The sequence below is a fragment of the Notothenia rossii genome (genome assembly GCF_949606895.1).
Source record: "Notothenia rossii genome assembly, chromosome: 4".
Taxonomy (NCBI): domain Eukaryota; kingdom Metazoa; phylum Chordata; class Actinopteri; order Perciformes; family Nototheniidae; genus Notothenia; species Notothenia rossii.
Genome location: NC_136902.1, coordinates 5225075 through 5247547, shown reverse-complemented (window position 1 = coordinate 5247547; position 22473 = coordinate 5225075). Strand labels below are relative to the sequence as shown.

The following is a 22473-nucleotide window of genomic DNA, read 5'->3' as shown; positions in this document are numbered from 1 at the left end:
CCTTCCCCCAAATGATCATTTGTTTAGAAATGACTCCTTTTAATTCTCAAAGAAAACTTTTTCTTGCATGACTTGAAGTTGAACAAAGAATCCCAACGTATACATATATTAATGTTAATATATATAACAGCAAAACTAAATCAAAACATCAGTAAGACCATGCACTATCATCCTTAAAGTGTTTTAAATAAGAATGTAAGGTAGTCACACAGGATAATAAATTGATTAACAAATGGTGATTTTGTGCTGCTGATGACGCTGAATAAAAATGAATTGGGTGTAAGGACTAATGTGATTGGATGCTCCCCATGCTGTAATCAGTGTGTTATCTGCTGCAGCTGGGACTGTTGACAGGCACCAGGTGAAATACGTTATCTTGATGAATGCCTCTCAGGAACAAGGTATAAGAACATGCACTGTGTCAGTAGCAAGCATTCGGTCATGATGGTTTCATTTTGTCAAGGTGCACTGCTTCTGAGCCTGGCAGCTGCCATGGCGGTATATGCAGGTAAGACTGGAAACAATTAAATCCATGTTATTATCCTTGACTCAAATATTTGAGTCTGAACTTAATTTCTTTGTGTTGCAGACATGAAAGTGGACTGTGGGCCAGATTTTGTGACGCTGATGTGGACAGAAAGCCGACCCCAGGCCGACACGTCGCTTCTCCGTCTGGGTAACTGTTTCCCAACTAGCTTCTCAGCAGGAGAGGCCTACTTCTATGTGGATCTCACTGACTGTAACTTTAGGAGACTGGTATGTGTATATATATTTTAAACCTGCAAGCTGTGAGTCTGCTATATTTCCTACAGCTCTCTCAGGGGGTCTTTGTCTCTCTAACAGGTCACCGGGGATGCACTGGTGTACAGCAATGATCTGACCTACGTTGCTTCTGCGGATTCTTACAATTTGGCTTTCACCCACCCAGTAGTCTGTGCATATGAGAGGTTAGTTTTCGTACCAACATAAGGTGCTAAAGGGTGACCCTACCCTTAACTAACAATTCCAATGTGGCATTTTCATGGCCTGGGAAAGTTAAATGTGTTAATAAGCTTCTCCCTCTCAAAGCCACCAAGCATGGAAGTACGTCTCAAACTTGTGATGTCATCAGGTATAAAGTCTGAAGCTGCTATATAGACAATGAATGGGAGAATGATTTAGAGAATCTACAGCCTGTTTCTGTTCTATTCCCAAATTAGCTTAATCTATTGAAGTATTCTCAACAAAAAAAATGTACATTTACTGAGAACAATCCCTAAGGTACACTGTGTTCCCAATTCATTGTCAATTGAGTTTGTCCCACAGTTTTAATTGAACATCACAAATTTAAGTTCACTCTAGTTTTTTGCATTTTGGAGGAAGTAGTTCATGTCTACTTATTTTTGGGCTATCTTGTAGCATAGGAGTAACAGTTAATAACTAGAGAATGCAATTCCTGAAGAAATTGCAAGTGGGAATACTTTATGCTGATGCTTAAATGTAATATGTAAAAAGAAAGTGAAGAATTTGATTGAAATGATACATGAACACTGGGGGCTTGAATGTCTGAGAAGAAAATAAAGTGGAAAAGCAGCAGAATATTTGAACTGCAAACTATTGAACTAACTTGATGGCAAATTATCTGTCACCATGGCAATGGTATTTGATGACTCCCCATAATACGCTTAGATATGTGCATGGCTTCATTGTTACCAAACCTGTTACATTTTGGGCAGTTTGGAGCGTTTTCACTGAAGAGAACCATGTTTCATGGCGAGCATCGTGTTACCATGGCAACGGAATTTGAAGAAATCTCAACTGTCCCTTCGATGTCTTCACGGCTGGACTGTTAGCACACATGTGAAGTTTTAGCACTTTTTGACCATTTCCATAGGAGTTATAGCAATATTGTGTTATTGCAAGGGATGCGTTCCCATGGCAACAGCTTTTTGAGGAAAATTCACTAATGGCACAGATATGTTGAGGGCTGGACCGTTAACTGTCATCTGAAGTCTGGTGGTGTTTTGACCATTTTCATATCAGTTACGACAACATCGTGTTTTATGACGAGGGATGCGTTTTCATGGAAACAGCCTAAGGTGAGATCTCAGATTTTGCGTAGAGCTGTTAAGGCATGGACCGGTGATATACAAGCGAAGTTTGGGGGACGATTGGACTGTCTCCATTGGCATTACAGCGACATCGTGTTTCATGCCGAGGGATGCGTTTCCATGGGAACGGCATGGGATGAAACCCCATAATTGACACAGAGCTGTTGAGGGCCAGATCATTAACCATTATCTGAAGTATGGTGCTGTTTCAGACCATTTGCTTAGGTATCACGACAACATCGTGTTTTAAGGCGATGGATGCGTTTCCATGGAAACGGCATATGGTGAAATCTCAGATTTGGCGTACAGCTGTTGAGGCATGGACCGGTGATATACAAGTGAAGATTGGGGGACGATTGGACCGTGTCGATTGGAGTTACAGCGACATCGTGTTTTAAGGCGAGGGATGCGTTGCCATAGTAACACTGGCATTAACGAGCTGCGCAAAACACACTAATGTTACGTAACATCAGATTTGATGTAGAGCTGTTCAGGGCCACAGTGTTAACCATCATGTGTTGGTTGGTGGCGTTCTGAGCATGTCAGTTGGCGTTATGACATCATCATGTTCCATCACACAGGTGTTTGAGCTAACGACATTATGAAACGCCTTTCCTTGAGCCCAGAGGTCAAAGGTTTCCATGGTGATGTGCAGTTATCAGTGAGGGGAGAGCCTTTCCATTGTTCTGAATGAGAGATAAACGTGTTGCATGTGAACGTTTTGTCTAAGAACCGTAACATATATCGTTGAAGCATCTCAAGAACCCTTGGCATCTGAAGTTTGCTTTGTTTGTAGTTTTGCATCAGTAATTTGCCATTTTTGGCAGACTAACTAAAGGTGTGCGGCTGCTGCTGTGAGGAAAGATGAGCCTGAATGTACAACATGCTTTAATGGAGCTACGAGATGTTTTTCTACATTTCCCATGAAAAATGATGTCTCAGGAGTGTAGGGTTTGGGAACTGAGGCAGGTTTAAAAATATATATATGAAGGCGAATTTCAAGCGGTCCTCCACTCTAGCTGTGACTCAAGCACTCTAGCATTAACGAGCTGCGCAATACACACTAATGTTAAAATCTGAAGAAGGCCTCTTTATCAAGGTCTGAGCAATGGTTAATATGAATCTGATTTAAAAGTTGAATATGAATAATGTCAGAAAGATGTGTAACATTTTAAAGTTGGAATGAGGTTTCTGAGTGAAAGTGTGAAGGAACAGTTAGCAGTTGAAGTCACATGACGATTTTTGAAGTCTAAAGCGTTCCTCCATTGACTTCCATGTTAAAAATGTGATGAATTATGGGATGTATCTCGGGAATTATGAATGAGAAGTAATATTTGAACGGAATTTCTGCAATGTGGGAGAAGAAGACGGACAAAATAACCCGGCGGAATAAGAATAAAGAATTTGTCCGTAGGAGTAAACAAGCTTGCACTAATAAGTTCAAAGGTTTCACTTTGCAGCATTTTCTGTACCCTTCTGCTTTATTTTGTGCAGGCCCAAAGACTGGTATGCTACGATCTATGACCCGGTGTTTAAAACCTACAGTCTAGGAGATCTGCAGTTTAACATTGGCCTGATGAATGGTGGGTAAACAACATGAGAAACTCTCTACGAACGGCAGCTCTCCCTGACTTTTGTAACTTAATGACTCTTCCTCTGTTTACTGCCCTAGACGACTTCTCAGGTCCTGCTGAATCTACACGCTTTCCTCTGGGCTCCATCATCCCCATCATGGCTAGTGTGGTGCAGAACACCCATCAGCCCTTGCTGCTGCTTCTTGAGGAATGTGTAGCAGCTACCACACCAGAGCTGTACCCTGAAAGCACCATGTACCCTATAATCTCCAATAAAGGGTACTCATGGCAACGAGCATTGATTAAAAAAAAAAACGTATTTTGGTGGAAACCTTGGTAGTAATGCTAATACATTTTCTTAATCCAACAGATGTCTTTTGGAAAGTGTGTCGTCACGATCAAAATTCGAACCAAGGCAAAAGTCATCGGAGATCCGCCTATCACTTCAGACCTTTACGTTTGCTATGGGAGAAGAGGTACATTGGCCTTTACATTTTTTTCAGATTCAAGGTTTTATTGTGGATACTGAGATTAATTTCTGCCATGACGCCTATATTTCCCCTCTACTCAACAGGTCTTTATCCACTGCAAACTTTTGGCTTGGGATCCCAATGGTCTTGACAGCACTAAGAAAGCCTGCCACTTTGTCCAAGGGCATGGGTAAAAATAGTACTTTAATATATCAGAATTTGACTTGTAGGTTAATTTGTTTTACATGAGATGACTTATTCAGCTTAAGCCCAGTCTACTGAAGATACAGATGGATCCCGTTCATAACTATTCAAACTTTGTGGAAACTTTATTTGGAAGAGTTGAGATGCATTTTAATTATCTTTTCATCCAATCTTCATGAACTCAGTTGGGAGTTGCTGGACAACTTGGCCCAGAGCAATCTTTGTGACTGCTGTGAATCGAAATGCAAGTCAAGGAGGCAGAGGAGTGTTGCGTCAGGTATGTACACAACTTCTGCTGTATTACACTTGTTTGGTTGACTTGTACTAAAATATGTATTTTTGCAGAGAACCATGGAATGGTACAAAAAGCAGTCATTGGGCCATTTACCATCATAGATATGAATTCCTGAAGGTAAGGGTTTCGTATTGCAATATAGATTTATTCTGAACGGCTATTATAAACTTTGTTCTCCCAACAGGAATGGATCCATTTCGCTGACTGGTTTCTTCAATCTGAATTTGGTTTTTATTCTTGGTTCTCTTTGCATTTCAGATTGTATTTGGCCAATAAAAATAAAAAAAAGTTTCCAAACTACTTAATTGAAGATCTGAAATTATTGGGTTTGACTTGCCTTTTGTGTGAAATGGTTTAAACTGAGCTGTATTACTGAATCTTGATGACCTTGTCTTATTTCTGGGAACATTTCCAGCTCTGTTCAATGTCATGAACTTTTTTCCTGTGTCAATTTCCCAGAAATATTGATCACTAAATCTTTGAAAGCAATATGATTACGTTCAACTTTTTGTTCAAATTTCCAAACAAGAACTCTAAAATACTTACATGATAAGCATTAACTGTTAATTCTGTATTCTTCAAGCAGGTCAAGGCTAAACTCAGTAATTGTCCAAAGAATATTATGGCTGAACAATGAAAAGAATGGATTCAAAGCTTTTCAGCACTGTACTCAATTGGCCCTTTTGTTGTTTTATGGACTTGTTCCATAAGATTCAACATTTAATTGTCAAACTCTGTCAATTGCAGACTGATTCTTGGTACATAATACACTCTATCGCTCCTATTCACCTTAGCTGAAATATGTTGCTGTTTTGGTTCATGACTAAAGAGACGAGGATTTAGCCTAATATTTATTGAACTAGGAGAGGAACTGTCTTTTTTGCATCATGGGCGTCGCAGCCATTATATGACACTTTTTGAAATGATTAGTTTTGACCCCCCCACTTCTACCATCTAGAAAGTCCGTGAATCGGTCTATCCACTCGCCGCACTTTGTAGAGAGCTGTGTCAGTGCTTCACTATCAAATCCATTCCACTTGCTTATTGGAGAGTGGTTTCTTAGCCTGCTTGTTATGTGTTTCTTAACAGAGAGAGGGAGAGAGGTTAACATGTCAAAAAGTCTTGAGAAAGCAGTCGCAAAACAGCTGTGTGATTACTTAAAACTAGGATTTATTTGAAGATTTTCAGTCCGGCTTTAGAACACAACATAGCACAGAGACAGCTCTGGTTAAAGTCACAAATGACATTCTTATAGCCTCTGACAAGGGACTTGTCTCTATTCTTGTCTTGCTCGATCTTAGTGCTGCATTTGATACTATCGACCATGATATCCTATTGCAAAGACTAGAGCATTTAGTTGGCATACAGGGAACTGCTTTAGGCTGGTTTAGGTCCTATCTATCTGAACGCTCTCAGTTTGTACGTGTCAACGATGAATCTTCCATGCAAACCAAAGTTAGCCATGGAGTGCCACAGGGCTCAGTGCTTGGACCTATTTTGTTCACACTATATATGCTTCCGTTAGGCAATATTATAAGGAATCATTCTGTAAACTTTCATTGTTATGCGGATGATACTCAACTATATTTATCAATCAAGCCTGATGAAATTAATCATCTAAATAAAATTCAAGACTGCCTCAAGAACTTAAAAACGTGGATGACCTTAAATATTTTGATGTTAAACACGACCAAAACTGAAGTTATTGTACTTGGCCCGAAGAATCTACGAAACAAATTATCTAAAGATATATTAACTATGGATGGCATTAATTTGGCCTCCAGTGAGACTGTAAGGAATCTTGGTGTTATATTTGATCAGGATTTATCCTTTAACACCCACATAAAATCAATTTCAAGGACCGCCTACTTCCATCTACGTAACATTGCAAAGATCAGGCATATCTTGCCTCAAAACGATGCAGAGAAACTAGTCCATGCATTTGTTACTTCAAGGCTGGACTATTGTAACTCCTTATTATCAGGGTGTACCAAGAAGTCAGTCAAGTCGCTTCAGCTGATTCAAAATGCTGCAGCTCGTGTACTAACCAGAGTTAGGAAAAGGGACCACATTACTCCTGTTCTGGCTGCCTTACACTGGCTCCCTATAGAACACAGCATAGAATTTAAAAAATTTCTTCTGGCCTACAAAGCCCTTAATGGGCAGGTGCCATCTTACCTTAAAGAACTCATTATACCCTACTGTCCTACTAGGGCATTGCGTTCCAAGAATGCAGGGTTGTTGGTTGTTCCTAGAGTCTCTAAAAGTACAATGGGAGCCAGAGCCTTTTCTTATCAAGCTCCACTTTTGTGGAATCAGCTTCCAGTTTGTGTTCGGGCGGCAGACACCCTATCCGTTTTTAAGAGTGCGCTTAAGACCTTCCTTTTTGATAAAGCTTATAGTTAGGGCTGATTAGATTCAGCCCCTAGTTTTGCTGATATAGGCTTAGTTTGTCGGGGGACATCTTACTTCTTCCTTCTCTCTATCTATCTCTGTCCGGAGTCATGGATGATCCTGCGGTCCGGTGTCATGGATCGCGAGTCCTGGATCTTGAGTCGTGGCTGTGGTCCTGGATCATAAGTCCTGGATGGATATACTCGTGGATTCATCTTCCTATTATACACACATGCATTTCCAAACATTTGGACTACCTATGTTGCACATTTATTATCTTTTCAATTTACACACGGCATCTATTGCACGTCTGTCCGTCCTGGGAGAGGGATCCCTCCTCTGTTGCTCTCCCTGAGGTTTCTCCCATTTCTCCCTTTAAACTGTGGGGTTTCTCTGGAAGTTTTTCCTTGTACGATGTGAGGGTCTAAGGACAGAGGGTGTCGTATTGTCATACTGATATTCTGTACAAACTGTGAAGTCCACTGAGACAAATGTAACATTTGTGATATTGGGCTATATAAATAAACATTGATTGATTGACATGTGTTTTTAGTTTGATGTATTCATGTATTTGTTTCTGTTCAAGAACCCGAATAGAGATGTTATAAATAAAACATGTTATTCAGCCCCCTTGCAATGTGGGATTTTATTTTTGGTTGGTAGAGCTGGTCATTTCAAAAGTAGCTCACCAGCCAAAACAGTGTGGGCACCCCTGACCTACAATATTCTGCTTGAAAAGGACTTTGCGTGCGATTGCGAACCACAACACTCAGGCTGTGACTCGTTCATGGTTCTGCCAGTCTTAATAATGACTTTCTTCACACTGTGGACAAACAGTTATTTTCAAAGTGCCTGTAGAAACTGGTGCTCATGCACTAAATGCCACGAAGTTCCTTGGTGTTTTTATTTCCTTCACATTCTCAAGGCTTTCTTAGTTGGTCTGCTGTGGGTTGCTTTTGTGCTCCTCGATGGAGACTGGTATGTTTGCTGTAAGAATGACGGCTCTGAGAAACAGGTACAGTTAGCCTGCAAAGCTAAGGCGAATATCACGGACAACCAGAGAGTCATCATTGAAGAACTGAAAAACTCTTCCCAGGTGAGTGCTTCCACTCTTGATCTACTTTACCAGCATCACTTCCATATTAAAAAAAACAACAGGAATGCAGTTTTGCTGTTATAACGAGAACCAGGTAAAGAATACAAGAAAGTCTCAAGGCCTACAGAAAACACATTTTGTAGGTTGGTAACTTTTTTTTATGAGCAGTTTCTAATAAATAAGTTACTTCATCTAATTCGGTTCAAGCAACAATGAGGTGCAGAGTATTTGTTTTATAACTGTAACTGTTTTAACTGGACATATTTTCTGTTCCTACCAGCAGGTGGATCAAACAGAAAAAGGAATTTGGTGTTTGTATTTAACCCTATCTGCAGGTTTACTGATTATGAAGAATGAAAAACATTTGTTTTAATAACTTGCAACAGGTCACATGCTTAAAATGTTTCTATTAAATCAGCAACTCCAAAATGTCTGGTCATGATCAAGTTGCTTTATCGTAGTGTTTATGGATTTTTAAACCTATTTTGATATTAGAATGTGCTTTTTATGTTAAAAATCATCATCACATTTATTTAAATAAATGTAAATGCTCTGTGCTCAATGTGACAGGCGTTGGTTCCAGACAGTCTGCTAGTGTGTTTGTTTTCTTCACCTCCTGCTCTCTTTTCTCTTGGATTAGGGGTAAAGTCCAGGATGGTGATGAGATACCCTTGCTCCCTTTATCTACATGGGCTGATAATTGAAGAGGCACACCCTGAAGAGATCTGTCTCTCCATGGATCATGATCTGTTGCTGAATACAGAGCTTAAGTGTAGACAACATCTCCCAGTATGGCTGGCAAATGTTATAGATGCCATTGCTCCCCACCAAGGTAAAGGAAGTGTATGGCAAGAAAATATCTCCATGCAGAAAGGCCATGACCTGCTAAATGCAGGTGGCGAAAAAAAACAAATCTCCAGGTTCATTTTGAAATCTATAAAGAGAGACTTGGCTTTTATCATTTGGAATTGAAAAGTGCACGAAAGTCTTTCTTCTCTGACATCATTGCCAAAAAACAACGCACGTGCCTTGTTTGCTACCGTCGACAGACTAACAAACCCCCCAGTGTCAGTAGCCTCTGAACTTCTATCCACCAGGGCGTGCAATGATTTTAACTCCTTCTTCACTGACAGAAAATCAGAGAATCAGACAAGCAGTCAGTGCCTCTGCATCAGGTACAGCAAATGTGTTGTCTCTCTAACCACCTAAAATAAATTCAAACACCATGACACAATTCCATCAGATTAATGGTAAAAACCTAGAGGACATTATTCAACTTCTGAAATCCTCCTCCAGCTGCCTTGATATTATTCCAAAATGATTTGATGTTTCATTTTCATTTTCATTGCATGGCCTCAGATCTACTTCATATAGTAAACAAGTCTCTTCACTCAGGTGTTTCTCCACAGGCCCTGAAAAATGCAGTCATCAAACCGCTCTTAAAAAATAATAATCTAGATGCTTCAGTAATGAACAATTACAGGCCCATATCAAACCTGCCATTTCTAGGTAAAATCATTGAAAACGTAGCTTTTCAACAGTTGAGTAATTTCTTGCATTCAAATAACTGTTGCGATGTGTTCCAGTCAGACCAAACCACATCACTGAGACTGCTCTTGTAAAGGTCTTCAATGACATCCACTTAAACACAGACAGTGGCAGAACTTCAGTGTTAGTATTAGATCTCAGTGCTGCGTTTGACACTGTTGACCACAACATATTACTAGACCGACTGGAAAACTGGGTGGGACTTTCGGAAACAGTTCTAAATTGGTTTGAATCCTACTTAAAGGACAGAAACCACTTTGTTTCTATAGGTAAATACACATCTGAGTTGACAAATATGACATGTGGGGTTCCTCAAGGCTCCATCTTGGGGCCTCTTCTCTTTAACATCTACATGCTACCTCTGGCTCAGATAATGAAGAACAACAAAATAAGCTACCATACTGTAGCTTGACACACACATTTACATAACCATTTCACCAGGAGACTATGCTCCAATTCTAACACTGAGTAAGTGCATTGAACAAATCAATGGCTGGATGTGTCAGAACTTTCTCCAATTAAACAAAGAAAAAACTGCGGTAATGGTTTTTGGAGCCAAGGCAGAACGTATAAAAGTTAGCGCTGAGCTTCAGTCTGCAATGTTCAAAACAACAGATAAAGCCAGAAGTCTAGGTGTAGTCATGGACTCTGACCTGAGTTTCAACAGTCACATTAAAACAGTTACTAAATCAGCTTACTATCACCTAAAGAACATATCTAGGATTAAAAGACTGATATCACAGCAGGATTTGGAAAAACTTGTCCATGCTTTTATCTTCAGTAGACTGGACTACTGCAATGGTGTCTTCACAGGTCTCACTAAAAAATATATTAGAAAGCTGCAGCTGATTCAGAACGCTGCTGCTCGAGTCCTCACTAACATTAAGAAAGTGGATCACATCACTCCAGTTCTGAAGTCTTTACACTGGATTCCTGTGTGTCAAAGAACAGATTTCAAAATACTGCTGCTGGTTTATAAAGCTTTGAATGGTTTAGGCCCAAAATACATTTCTGACCTCCTGCTAAATTATGAACCATCCACAACTCTCAGGTCTTCAGGGACTGGTCAGCTTTCTGTCCCCAGAGTCAGAACTAAACATGGAGAAGTTTAGTTATCATGCTCCAAATATCTGGAACAAACCAGAAACCTGCAGGTCCGCTGCAACTCTTACTACTTTGAAATCCAGGCTGAAGACTTTTCTTTTTGTCACTGCTTTTAATTGATATATTCATATCTTAAACTGCACTGTAACTTTTATTCATGTTTTATAATATTTGCTTTTAAATTAATGTCTTAAAATGCCATTTAATACATTATTTCTTAATTCTCTTAAAGGTCCCCTATTACACTGTTTTTCATCAATAAATTATACAAAACATGTCTCTGAAGTTTTTGGCTCCAGACACCAAACAGATCATTGCAGCATTACCCATAATCCCCTCTGTTTCAGCCCTGTTTCCAAAGTGCTGATTCTCTGTCTGTTACTTTAGATGAAAATAAGGAGCCTCTCCCCACGCCCCTCTGCAGGGCCGTGGGAAGTAGGGGTGCTGGGGGTGCTGCAGCACCCCCTGGTGGAGGACAGGGGATCTGCACTTCCACAAGATATCATTTAAAAAAACGAATTTTCAGCCTTGATGTAACAACATTCATAATTAAGTAAAGATAACAACCTTTTCACCCCGGTTACATTTTCCATTTGCCCTGTACGATGGGCGCTGTAGTGATGAAAGTGAGGGATGTTGGCTTCAGGCGCCCGCAGCTCACAGCCAAAGTGAGAGAGATAGAGAGAGGGGGTGCACTGGTGCCGGCGGGGATTGTTGTTAGCTTCTGCTGCGCTAACGGATATAAGAAGCTGTTTCTACAATAATGTGGAGGGAGAGTCCTCTCCTGTCAGACTGAGAGGCTCAGTGAGGTAAAGGACTCTGAGGGCTTAGATATTTCACTTTAGTCTAAGTTATCTCAGTGAGTCTCAAACGTATTGATCACAATTATGTAAACAAATATTTCCAAGGCACTCCTTTATAATTATTAGGATCAATAAAAACAGTTTTGAAATCATTCCAATGTATAGCCTACTATAGGACAGTAAACCAAAAATATCGTTTAAAACTGGAGAGATTTAAAAATATGCAAAAAAAATAAATGTTAACTGATAAAATAAGATATAAATGAACAACAAAAATAAAATAAGTTACATTTATTTGTTATTGGCTATGGTAGGTTATTGGAAATGTTCACATACCTGCTGATTTGATTAATAAAATGCAAACCGATCTTTTTCATATGGGTGTTTAGAGTTTATCCCTGAGATCAGTCTCTAGTAATTGGGCGCTCAAAGTGCACCAGATTGAAGCATTTTACTTTAAAATGTTAAAAATATCTTCCCGGGGGGGCACCCCCGGACCCCCCTAGAGGATGTGAAGTCCACCCCCCAATTAAAACATGTTATAATACTAAATACATTTGAAGCCTTGTTATATAAGCTGTCCACCATGTCAATATGTTTCTCTGTTTGTAACTTTTGCAGAGGTTTTTCATTGCCAGCTAAAATCTTGCCTATAGGGCAGCACATTGGTCAGAACCAGCCCTGGTGTCATCCCCACAGCACCCCCCATTTGAAACATGTTCCCACGGCTATGCCCCTCTGAGAGACATTTGGTTACAAAGAACACAATGCTGCTCTAAGAGGAGATTCAGGTGATAAGGGGGGGGGGGGGGGGGGGGGGGGGGTTACCTTGGTTGCTGATTGGCTAATGGTTACTCAAGCCAAAACATTGTTATGACATCATAAAGTGGCCAAAATCTGATCAGCTCATTTTCAGACAGGTTTTTATAGAAATGGATCAAAAAGAGAGAGAATCTTTGTTCCTGAAACTTTCAGATTCTCTTTCCACAGAGGGGACACATGTTGATGTAGAAGAGACATGAAGAAGAGGGGACACATGTTGATGTAGAAGAGACATGAAGAAGAGGGGACACATGTTGATGTAGAAGAGACATGGAGAAGAGGGGACACATGTTGATGTAGAAGAGACATGAAGAAGAGGGGACACATGTTGATGTAGAAGAGACATGAAGAAGAGGGGACACATGTTGATGTAGAAGAGACATGAAGAAGAGGGGGCACATGTTGATGTAGAAGAGACATGAAGAAGAGGGGACACATGTTGATGTAGAAGAGACATGAAGAAGAGGGGACACATGTTGATGTAGAAGAGACATGAAGAAGAGGGGGCACATGTTGATGTAGAAGACATGAAGAAGAGGGGACACATGTTGATGTAGAAGAGACATGGAGAAGAGGGGACACATGTTGATGTAGAAGAGACATGAAGAAGAGGGGACACATGTTGATGTAGAAGAGACATGAAGAAGAGGGGACACATGTTGATGTAGAAGAGACACAAACTGTATTCTTGTTTGTTAATAACAACTTTTTTTACTGTCATATAGTATTTTATACTATAAGTTAACTTATTTTTGTATAACTATAATGATCATATAAAGGTGTGCCTTTACCTCACTGAGCTGAGGTTATCAGAGCCGCTCAGTCTTTCAGGAGAGAGCTCTCTAAAGCTCTCCCCCCCGTGGCCGCTTACACAGTAAATTCCAATGTTAATAAAAGCTGTATACGTTTTTTGGGAGTTAGATTTATTTTAAATGAACACAAATACAACATTTAAAACCTATAATTGCACACTAAAACCATTATTTCAAAAAAGAACTATTTCACATAAACCCATAGTTTATGGGCGCTGTACGCAATATAGGCGTAGTTCTGTTAGTATAAGATAATAAGATGTACTTTGTTGATCCAAAATCGGGAAATTGTGTTGTTATGAAATTAAATAAAAAATAAAAAAATTAATTTCTAAATTTTTTTAAATTTTTTTGATTTTTATTTTTGGCGTCCCCCATTGATTGATGCTCCCTTAGCATTCGCCTATACTGCCTATGCCAAGGGCCGGCCTTGTCTACACCGGCTGATAATCTAGAAAGCACAGCCTTTAGAGTTCTGTCTCTCCATGGATCATGATCTGATGCTGACTGCAGAGCTGAAGTGTACCTTGTTTAAAATGTCAACTGTAAAATGTGTTATACGAGGTTTAGGACTTTAGGTGGTACATCTCTTCCTCACGTAGTTCAGCTTTATTTAGGTTTATTGGTCTTTGCCTAGGCGAGATTTCAGCTGGCTCAGTCTGACAGGAGAGGACTCTCCCTCCATATTATTGTAGAAACATCTTCTTCTTATATCCGTTAGAGCAGCTAGCACCAGATTCTAATAATAACAGGCCGGTACTGGTGCACCCTCCCTCTCTCCCTCACTCACTCGCACTTTGGCTGTGAGCTGCGGGCGCCAGATAAACCAACATTCGCCATTTTCATCACTTACAGCGCCCATCGTACAGGGCAAATGAAACGTGTAACCTGGGTGAAAAGGGTGTTACATTTATTTAATTATGAATATTGTTACATCAAGGCCGAAAATTAGGATGAGCACCAACGCTCAAAAAAAAAGTTTCCCTCCCAGAACTGCCAGCGCAGCGCCTCCCCAGATCTGGCGCCCGAGGCGAACATCTATAACGCCAGTGCTGCGGGCCGGCCCTGTGTATAGTGGATCTAGGCTGCAGTAGCTCAGTCTGTACAGACGGTGCTTTGTAACGGAGGGGCGCCGTTTTACTACACCTTCATGAATAAATATGGCTTAACATTATTGTAATTAAAGACATTTGTTGTCAATATGACAACATTTATTTAGCTTTTACTTAGAGATACTGCATATTAAAGAATTAAGAATGTTGTACAAAAACTTGCTTGATAATGATCTAATGCAAAAATCTGGTTTTAATTAAATAATAAATATATGTTTTGATTGAGTTCAGTAAACTTTCTATTTGAACATTTTGTTTTTGTGTCCTTTGTGAATTGTCTTTTTTTACGTGTAATTAAAATGTTATTAAATCAAAAACATTTTTAATAGATGGAGCAGGATATTTTCATGCATGTTTTCAGGATGAATCATTTCTGATAATACTGAAACATGACGTGAGGTGAGTCAATATTTATGAGGTGAAAGCGAAAGAAAACAAGTTTAAGATGATTCTGAAATGTTTTATATATTTGTTGGAACATTTCCAGAGTGATCCATGACGGCACACAGCACGGAGTCACTCACAATGACGGTGAACGGCTCCGACTAAAAAGAGCCTTTTTAAAAACACAGAATATGACAAAACACCAACAATCAAAACTAAATCTGAGCCAGTTCCAATCCCAGTTGTTTAATAACATACTGTACATTAAATACAAACGTTTATTTTCTCATACATCTTTGCAAAGATCCCCAAATTCCCTCGAACACCACCACCGCCAAAGTGCATAACTGGGAGAACACTGTATGCTATGCATATCTTCAACACTCACATCCTGGAGGTTTTACTAAAGCACAGGACAGTAGGAGTCATTATAGGACAACATCCAATGGAATTAGCTTAACGTAACACATGACACCTTGCAAACGTGGAAATGTAGGGAGTCTCCTCATGCACCTTTTTTATAGAGTCCTTTTTCGCCTAGTATCACTTTTAATAGGCTTATAATGCAGTCTGTATGAGCTGTTAAAAGTGATACTAAGATTTATGTATTGGAAAAAAATACTTGAGACACAGCAGTCGTTTTCTCACGTAAAGCGAAAAGTACTTTTGTAAATTTGAACCAAACTCGAGAACTCCTTTTCAAGTTGGATCCAGGCCTCGGTCTCTGATGTGAAAGTCTGTACATCTTTCCCTACTTAATGCACTTTGGGCATCTGCACCAACTAAATCAAAAAGGCTAAAGCTAACTTTAAATAAATGTCTCTTACACTTTAATGTTGGTAATTATCTTTTTGTTTCTTTTTGGACTGACTGATCTATACAGAGGCCACCAGAGGACGCTGCTCTATTCATTTCAGTCCATGACAGCCGTCTGTCTGTTCTGGATTAACGACGTGTCACGTGTTCTGAATTGACCAATCAGAATCGAGTATTCAACTAAACCATGTAATACAAATCGTGAAATAACTGCACATAATTATCAGGGTTCTCTGTAGTACTTCCATTTACCGACGGAGGGGGCCAGGGACGTGCATAGACGTTTTGGGGGGGGCGGGAGCTCAAGTGAGAAAAAGGGCACTTCCTATAATCATTTATAAAAAAAAGTTTTAAAACAAAAGGTTAAATGTAGTTGCACATCTCTGACTTACTAACCTGTAGGTATATTGACTTGGAAGCTTGTTATGGTTGGGCTGATTTTAGAAAATTGCCTTTAAGTAGTTTCATCTGAATTGTTGTATTGTTTTATAAATAGTGTTGCATGTAAAATAATCAGGTAGTTTTTGAAAAATAAATTCAGTAGAATAAAAAAAAAAAGCAATTAGGCAGATAAATAAAAATGTACTTGAATAAGTGTAATAGAAATGATCCAAATGAAAACTCTACAATGAAATTGAATGTGAAAGGACACCCCAGTATAAGTAGACAGGTGCTGCCCTGCTCTCACACAGGTGTTGCTCGTTCAGCTCATTTGGCAGGGAGTCTACAAATGGTGCCACTTCCTGTGTGATCTAGATCATTCAGTCATGGGGACTCAACTCTACCTAGGTGTGATCGTCGTGGCTCTTTTTGCAACGACTGTTGCCAATGCAGGTATGCTTAGCACATGTATGTAAACATCTGCTTTTGTTGGGGAATGTAGGGAAATATATAATAATGATTTGTTTGCAGAAATCAAAGTACAGTGTGAAAAAGACTCCATAAGCATCACATGGATGATCCCCTCGAGGCTGCGGCAATATGCAGCTCGTCACTTCCTCGGAACCTGCATGCCATCTGGGTTTCATGTTCTGCCCAGGGGAGAGGGGAAAGCTGAGTTTAACTACAAACTAGATGACTGCAATTTTAAAAGACTGGTAATGTAACTGCTGTGTTTCACCAAAATACCTCTCAGCCTTTTCAATGTCATAATGAGCTTCTTTTTTTTCTTCAGGTGAAAGGGAAGAATCTCATCTACAAAAATGAGCTGACTTTCAGGCCCCAACCAAGGTCGAGTCCTGCAGCTTATGTGTATCCCATCGAGTGCGTTTATCCAAGGTAGGAGCTTCTTTCTTATTTAAATTCAAGTTTAAAGCTGATATATGGATAAATGTTGTTAATATGTTTCAGACCTAAGGGGTGGGTTCCTCCTTTCCTGAACCCGGGGTCAGGTGTTGCCGAAGGCCGAGGAGGGCTGAAGTTCCACATGCTGCTCCTAAATGGTGAGGGCTCATGCTCCCAAAGGCCAAACACTCAAAAAATGCACACTGAGCCGTTTTTACTTTTCCCCTTACAGAACAAATGACAGCGGTAGCGGAGACAAATGTCATCCCCCTGGGCTCCTTCATGCCAATATGGGCAACAGTGGAGCAGAAGTCCCATCAGCCATTGCTGCTGCTCATGGAGGAATGTGTGGCAGCCACTACGCCTGAGCTGCAGGCTAACAGCAATGTGTACCCCATCATTAGAAATAAGGGGTGAGATCCAGTCTCTGATTTCTTTCATTGTTTTCTGGAGTTTAGTCCTTATCGCTTATCTGAATTTCTTCAGGTGTCTCCTGGACAGTGTGAAGGGAAACTCCAGGTTTCTCCCTCGGTACCACTCGTCTGCAATCATCCTCTACCTGCAGTCCTTCAAGTTTGGTCTCGGCGAGGAGGTGAGGGGGTAAATGTAAAGTGCTCTAAAGAATATTTGGTTCCTAGCAAACATGTATGTTTCATGTGCTCCTCAGGTGTACATTCACTGCAAACTGCTCGCATGGGATCCTGAAGTTCTAAGTGAGAGCAAGAAAGCTTGCCACTATGTAAAGGAAAATGAGCGGTAAGGGAAGAGTTTGATTTGTTGGAAGTACGTGAAAATGTTCTGGCCAGCAGTTTAATATGATGAATGCAACTGATGCCATGAGCAACAAGTATGCACCATTAGCCAAGGATGCTAGCTTATTTTAGCATAACATATCCAACTTGAAGTAGATCAATGCATGTACTTTGATCAGTATTGTGCTTTTATATATCTATAATAAATGATATCCTGCTAACTAACAAATTATAGATAACAATTGTGACGAATGATATTTTTAAAATATTTGAGAATAACAATATATTTGTTTTAAAAGGAGGGGCACTCAAATGATTAGCCAACCTATTGAGATTTATAAAATAAAAGCCCTGAGCTTTTGTAAAATGCTAACCTTTTTCTGCACTGTAGATGGAAATATATCTTTTGGTCATTAACTTGATATTTATAATTTTACCAGTTTTTGTTTTTTATAGAAACATCACACCTTTTTATAACGGCTTTTTTCTTCTGTGTATACAAAATGTTTTAAAGCCATGCTGATGTATTTGAGCCTTAACGATTGCTGCCTCCTCAGATGGGAACTCCTGGATGACCCCATGCAGAGCTCCATGTGTGACTGCTGTTCTAGGACCTGCAACACTCGCTCCAAGAGAGGAGACGAATGGGGTATCTCTCTCATGCTAACTTGTGTGCTTTTTTAATCTAGTCTTTTTCATTATGAAGTCATTGTTTTTTTTTTCCACCTCAGAATCCAACGGCTTCATGCACACTTCTGTGTTGGGACCCCTGATCATAATGGATCCAACGCAACAAAATGCCCACAATGCATCAGAAGTTTCCATTGCTGACCAAGGTTAATGAGTATTTATTTATGGTATTTGTCTTGAAGTTTTGTTCAAAACTTGCCATAAGACTAACGTTGCTAAACATTTTCTCAACAGGAAGTCCAGTCTAAGATTGGGGAGACTGAACAGAGGGCCCAGGTGGACGACATCCATAAGCAGATTAAAGTAGTCTATAATCTCTGTATAAATAAAACTGTTGTTAACTCCTGTTGAGTATAAAACGAGTATCTTTACTTCATATGAAGGTCCTACTGTCCTCAACTGTGTCCATCTGTCCCATCAGTAGAACTTTCCTAATTATGTGTGACTTTTGTCATTGAAAGATACCGTCAATTATAATGTAACCTTTAATGGCCGTGTGAGTTGGAGTATAGCCCCTGAATTTCTTTCACTTTCTATTTTAGATTGAGCTCTGTACATTCTGACATTACATACACCACCAGATTGAAAAGCTATTGTGATCTGTCTGGTATTACAACTATGGCAATTATTTATGTTGAGCCTCATTTGAAAAGGCAATTCTGATCTGAATTTATTTTCTGGGCACTCATGCCTGCAGTTGAATGTAGCTTAGTTTACTTTCTGGCCATGAATATAAAACCAATAGGGATGGCCTGCATGGCACGTGTTTATGCAGTTAAAAGAGGACATCATAGCAACAACTAATATTCAGATGTGTGAGTGTGGATATTTTCTCAATTACAACTTAAATGTACCTTTTTCCCTTACCTTGAGTTTCCATTAGGTCAAAGATATAAAAATGACACATTTGAATAGGGGAGGACATCTGATGAAGGAATACTACCTTCCCCCAAATGATCATTTGTTTAGAAATGACTCCTTTTAATTCTCAAAGAAAACCTTTTCTTGCATGACTTGAAGTTGAACAAAAAATCCCAACGTATACATATATTAATGTTAATATAAATAACAGCAAAACTAAATCAAAACATTAAGACAACCCATGCACTATCATTAAAGTGTTTTAAATAAGAATGTAAGGTAGTCACACAGGATAATAAATAGATTAACAAATGGTGATTTTGTGCTGCTGATGAAGCTGAATAAAAATGAATTGGGTGTAAGGACTAATGTGATTTGATGCTCCCCATGCTGTAATCAGTGTGCTATCTGCTGCAGCTGGGACTGTTGACAGGCACCAGGTGAAATACGTTATCTTGATGAATGCCTCTCAGGAACAAGGTATAAGAACATGCACTGTGTCAGTAGCAAGCATTCGGTCATGATGGTTTCATTTTGTCAAGGTGCACTGCTTCTGAGCCTGGCAGCTGCCATGGCAGTATATGCAGGTAAGACTGGAAACAATTAAAGTCTTGTTATTAACCTTGACTCAAATATTTGAGTCTGAACTTAATTTATTTGTGTTGCAGACATGAAAGTGGACTGTGGGCCAGATGTTGTGACGCTGATGTGGACAGAAAGCCGACCCCAGGCCGATACGTCGCTTCTCCGTCTGGGTAACTGTTTCCCAACTAGCTTCTCAGCAGGAGAGGCCTACTTCTATGTGGATCTCACTGACTGTAACTTTAGGAGACTGGTATGTGTATATATATTTTAAACCTGCAAGCTGTGAGTCTGCTATATTTCCTACAGCTCTCTCAGGGGGATCTTTGTCTCTCTAACAGGTCACCGGGGATGCACTGGTGTACAGCAATGATCTGACCTACGTTGCTTCTGCAGATTCTTACAATTTGGCCTTCACCCACCCAGTTGTCTGTGCATATGAGAGGTTAGTTTCCGTACCAACATACTGTAAGGTGCTAAAGGGTGACACTACCCTTAACAAACAATTCCAATGTGGCATTTTCATGGCCTGGGAAAGTTCAATTTGTTAATAAGCTTCTCCCTCTCAATGCCACCAAGCATGGAAGTACATCCCAAACTTGTGATGTCATCAGGTCTGAAGCTGCTTTATCGACAATGAATGGGAGACTGATTTAGAGAATCTCCAGCCTGTTTCTGTTCTATTCCCAAATTAGCTTTATCTATTGACGTATTCTCAACAAAACATATACCCATTTACTGAGAACAATCCCTAAGGTACACTGTGTTTTCCCCAATTCATTGTCAATTGAGTTTTTCCCATAGTTTTAATTGAACATCATACATTTAAATTCACTCTAGTGTTTTGCATTTTGGAGGAAGTAGTTAATGTCTACTTATTTTTGGTCTATCTTTTAGCATAGGAGTAACAGTTCATAACTATAGAGAATGCAATTCCTGAAGAAATTGCTAGTGGGAAAACTTTATGCTGATGCTGAATTGCTATGCTGAAATGTAATATGTAAGAAGAAAGTGAAGAATTTTAGATTGAAATCATACATGAACACTGGGGGGGGCCTGGAATGTCTGAGAAGAAAAGAAAGTAAAAAAGCTTGGAAAAGCAGCAGAATATTTGAACTACAAACAATTGAACTAACTTGATGGCGAATGATCTGTCACCATGGCAATGGTATTTGATGACTCCCCATAATACGCTTAGATATGTGGATGGCTTCATCATTACCAAACCTGCGAAGTTTTGGGCAGTTTCATTTTCACTGAAGTTATGAGAACCATGTTTCATGGCGAGCATTGTGTTGCCATGGCAACGGAATTTGAAGAAATCTCAAAGCTGTCCCTTAGGTGTCTTCACGGCAGTACTGTTAGCACACATGTGAAGTTTTAGCACTTTTTGACACTTTTCATTGGAGTTATAGCAATACTGTGTTTTATTGCAAGCTTTTGAGGAAAATTCACTAATTGCACATTGACATATTGAGGGCTGGACAATTAACTGTCATCTGAAGTCTGGTGGTGTTTTGACCATTTTCATATCAGTTACGACAACATCGTGTTTTATGGCAAGGGGTGCGTTTCCATGGAAACAGCCTTTGGTGAGACCTCAGATTTTGCATAGAGCTGTTTAGGCATGGACAGGTGATGTACAAGCAAAGTTTTGGGGACGATCGGACCGTGACCATTGGAGTTACAGCAACATCGTGTTTTATGGCGAGGGATGCATTTCCATGGAAACGGCACATGATGAAACTCCATAATTTACATAGAGCTGTTGAGGGCCAGACCATTATCTGAAGTCAGGTGCTGTTTTAGACGATTTGCTTAGGTATCACAACCTCATTGTGTTTTAAGCTGAGGGATGCATTTCCATGGAAACGGCATATACTGAAATCTCAGATTTGGCGTAGAGCCATTGACCGGTGATATACAAGTGAAGATTGGGGGACGATTGGACCGTGTCCATTGGAGTTACAGAGATATCATGTTTTATGGTGAGGGATTCGTTGCCATAGTAACACCAGATTACTGCAAATCAGATTTGATGTAAAGCTGTTCAGGGCCACAGTGTTAACCATCATGTGTTTGGTGGCGTTCTGAGCATGCCAATTGGAGTTATGACATCATGATCCATCACACAGGTGTTTATATTTGAGCTAACAACGTTATGAAGCACCTGTCCTTGAGCCCAGAGATCAAAGGTTTCCATGGTGATGTGCAGTCATCAGTGAGAGGAGAGACTTTTCATTGTTCTGAATGAGAGATAAACCTCTTGTATGTGCACGTTTTGTTGAAGAACCGTAACAGTTATCGGTGAAATTTCAACGTGTGAAGCATCTCAAGAACCCTTGGAATCTGAAGTGTGCTTTTTTTGTTGTAGTTTTGGGTCAATAATGTGGCATTTTTGGCAGACTAACTAAAGGTGTGCGGCTGCTGCTGTGAGGAAAGATGAGCCTGAATGTACAACGGGCTTTAATGGAGCTACGACATGTTTTTCTACGTTTCTCATGAGAAAGGATGTCTCAGGAGTGTAGGGTTTGGGAATTATGGCAGGTTTAAAAATATATATATATATGAAGGCGAATTTCAAGCAGTCCTCCACTCTAGCTGTGACTCAAGCACTCCAGCATTAACGAGCTGCGCAATACACACTAATGTTAAAATCTGAAGAAGGCCTATTTACCAAGGTCTGAGCAATGTTTAATATTTCTAAAAGTATAAATCTGATTTAAAAGTTGTTTAATATGAATAATGTCAGAAAGATGTGTAACATTTTAACACTAGAA

At 39.8% G+C, this 22473-nt stretch overlaps 2 protein-coding genes across 2 annotated transcripts; both read left to right on the top strand.

Moving 5' to 3' along the window:
* Positions 1 to 886: 886 nt before the first annotated feature.
* LOC307037740 (zona pellucida sperm-binding protein 3-like) lies at positions 887 to 5230 on the top strand (the record flags this gene model as incomplete). Its single annotated transcript, XM_079678801.1, has 7 exons — positions 887 to 947; positions 3585 to 3673; positions 3763 to 3943; positions 4035 to 4140; positions 4239 to 4324; positions 4524 to 4615; positions 5220 to 5230. Exons 2-7 carry the CDS (start codon positions 3667 to 3669, stop codon positions 5228 to 5230), a joined length of 483 nt encoding a protein of 160 aa, XP_079534927.1. The 5' UTR covers positions 887 to 947; positions 3585 to 3666.
* An 11046-nt stretch (positions 5231 to 16276) lies between these two features.
* Positions 16277 to 20333, top strand: LOC307037736 (zona pellucida sperm-binding protein 3-like; the record flags this gene model as incomplete). The annotated part of the gene is made up of 13 exons (XM_079678798.1): positions 16277 to 16358; positions 16437 to 16621; positions 16699 to 16802; positions 16875 to 16966; positions 17041 to 17221; positions 17295 to 17400; positions 17476 to 17564; positions 18118 to 18209; positions 18292 to 18396; positions 19529 to 19591; positions 19780 to 19946; positions 20035 to 20138; positions 20273 to 20333. The coding sequence occupies exons 1-13, from the start codon at positions 16292 to 16294 to the stop codon at positions 20331 to 20333; spliced, it is 1416 nt and encodes a 471-aa protein (XP_079534924.1). The 5' UTR covers positions 16277 to 16291.
* Between the last annotated feature and the right edge of the window lie 2140 nt (positions 20334 to 22473).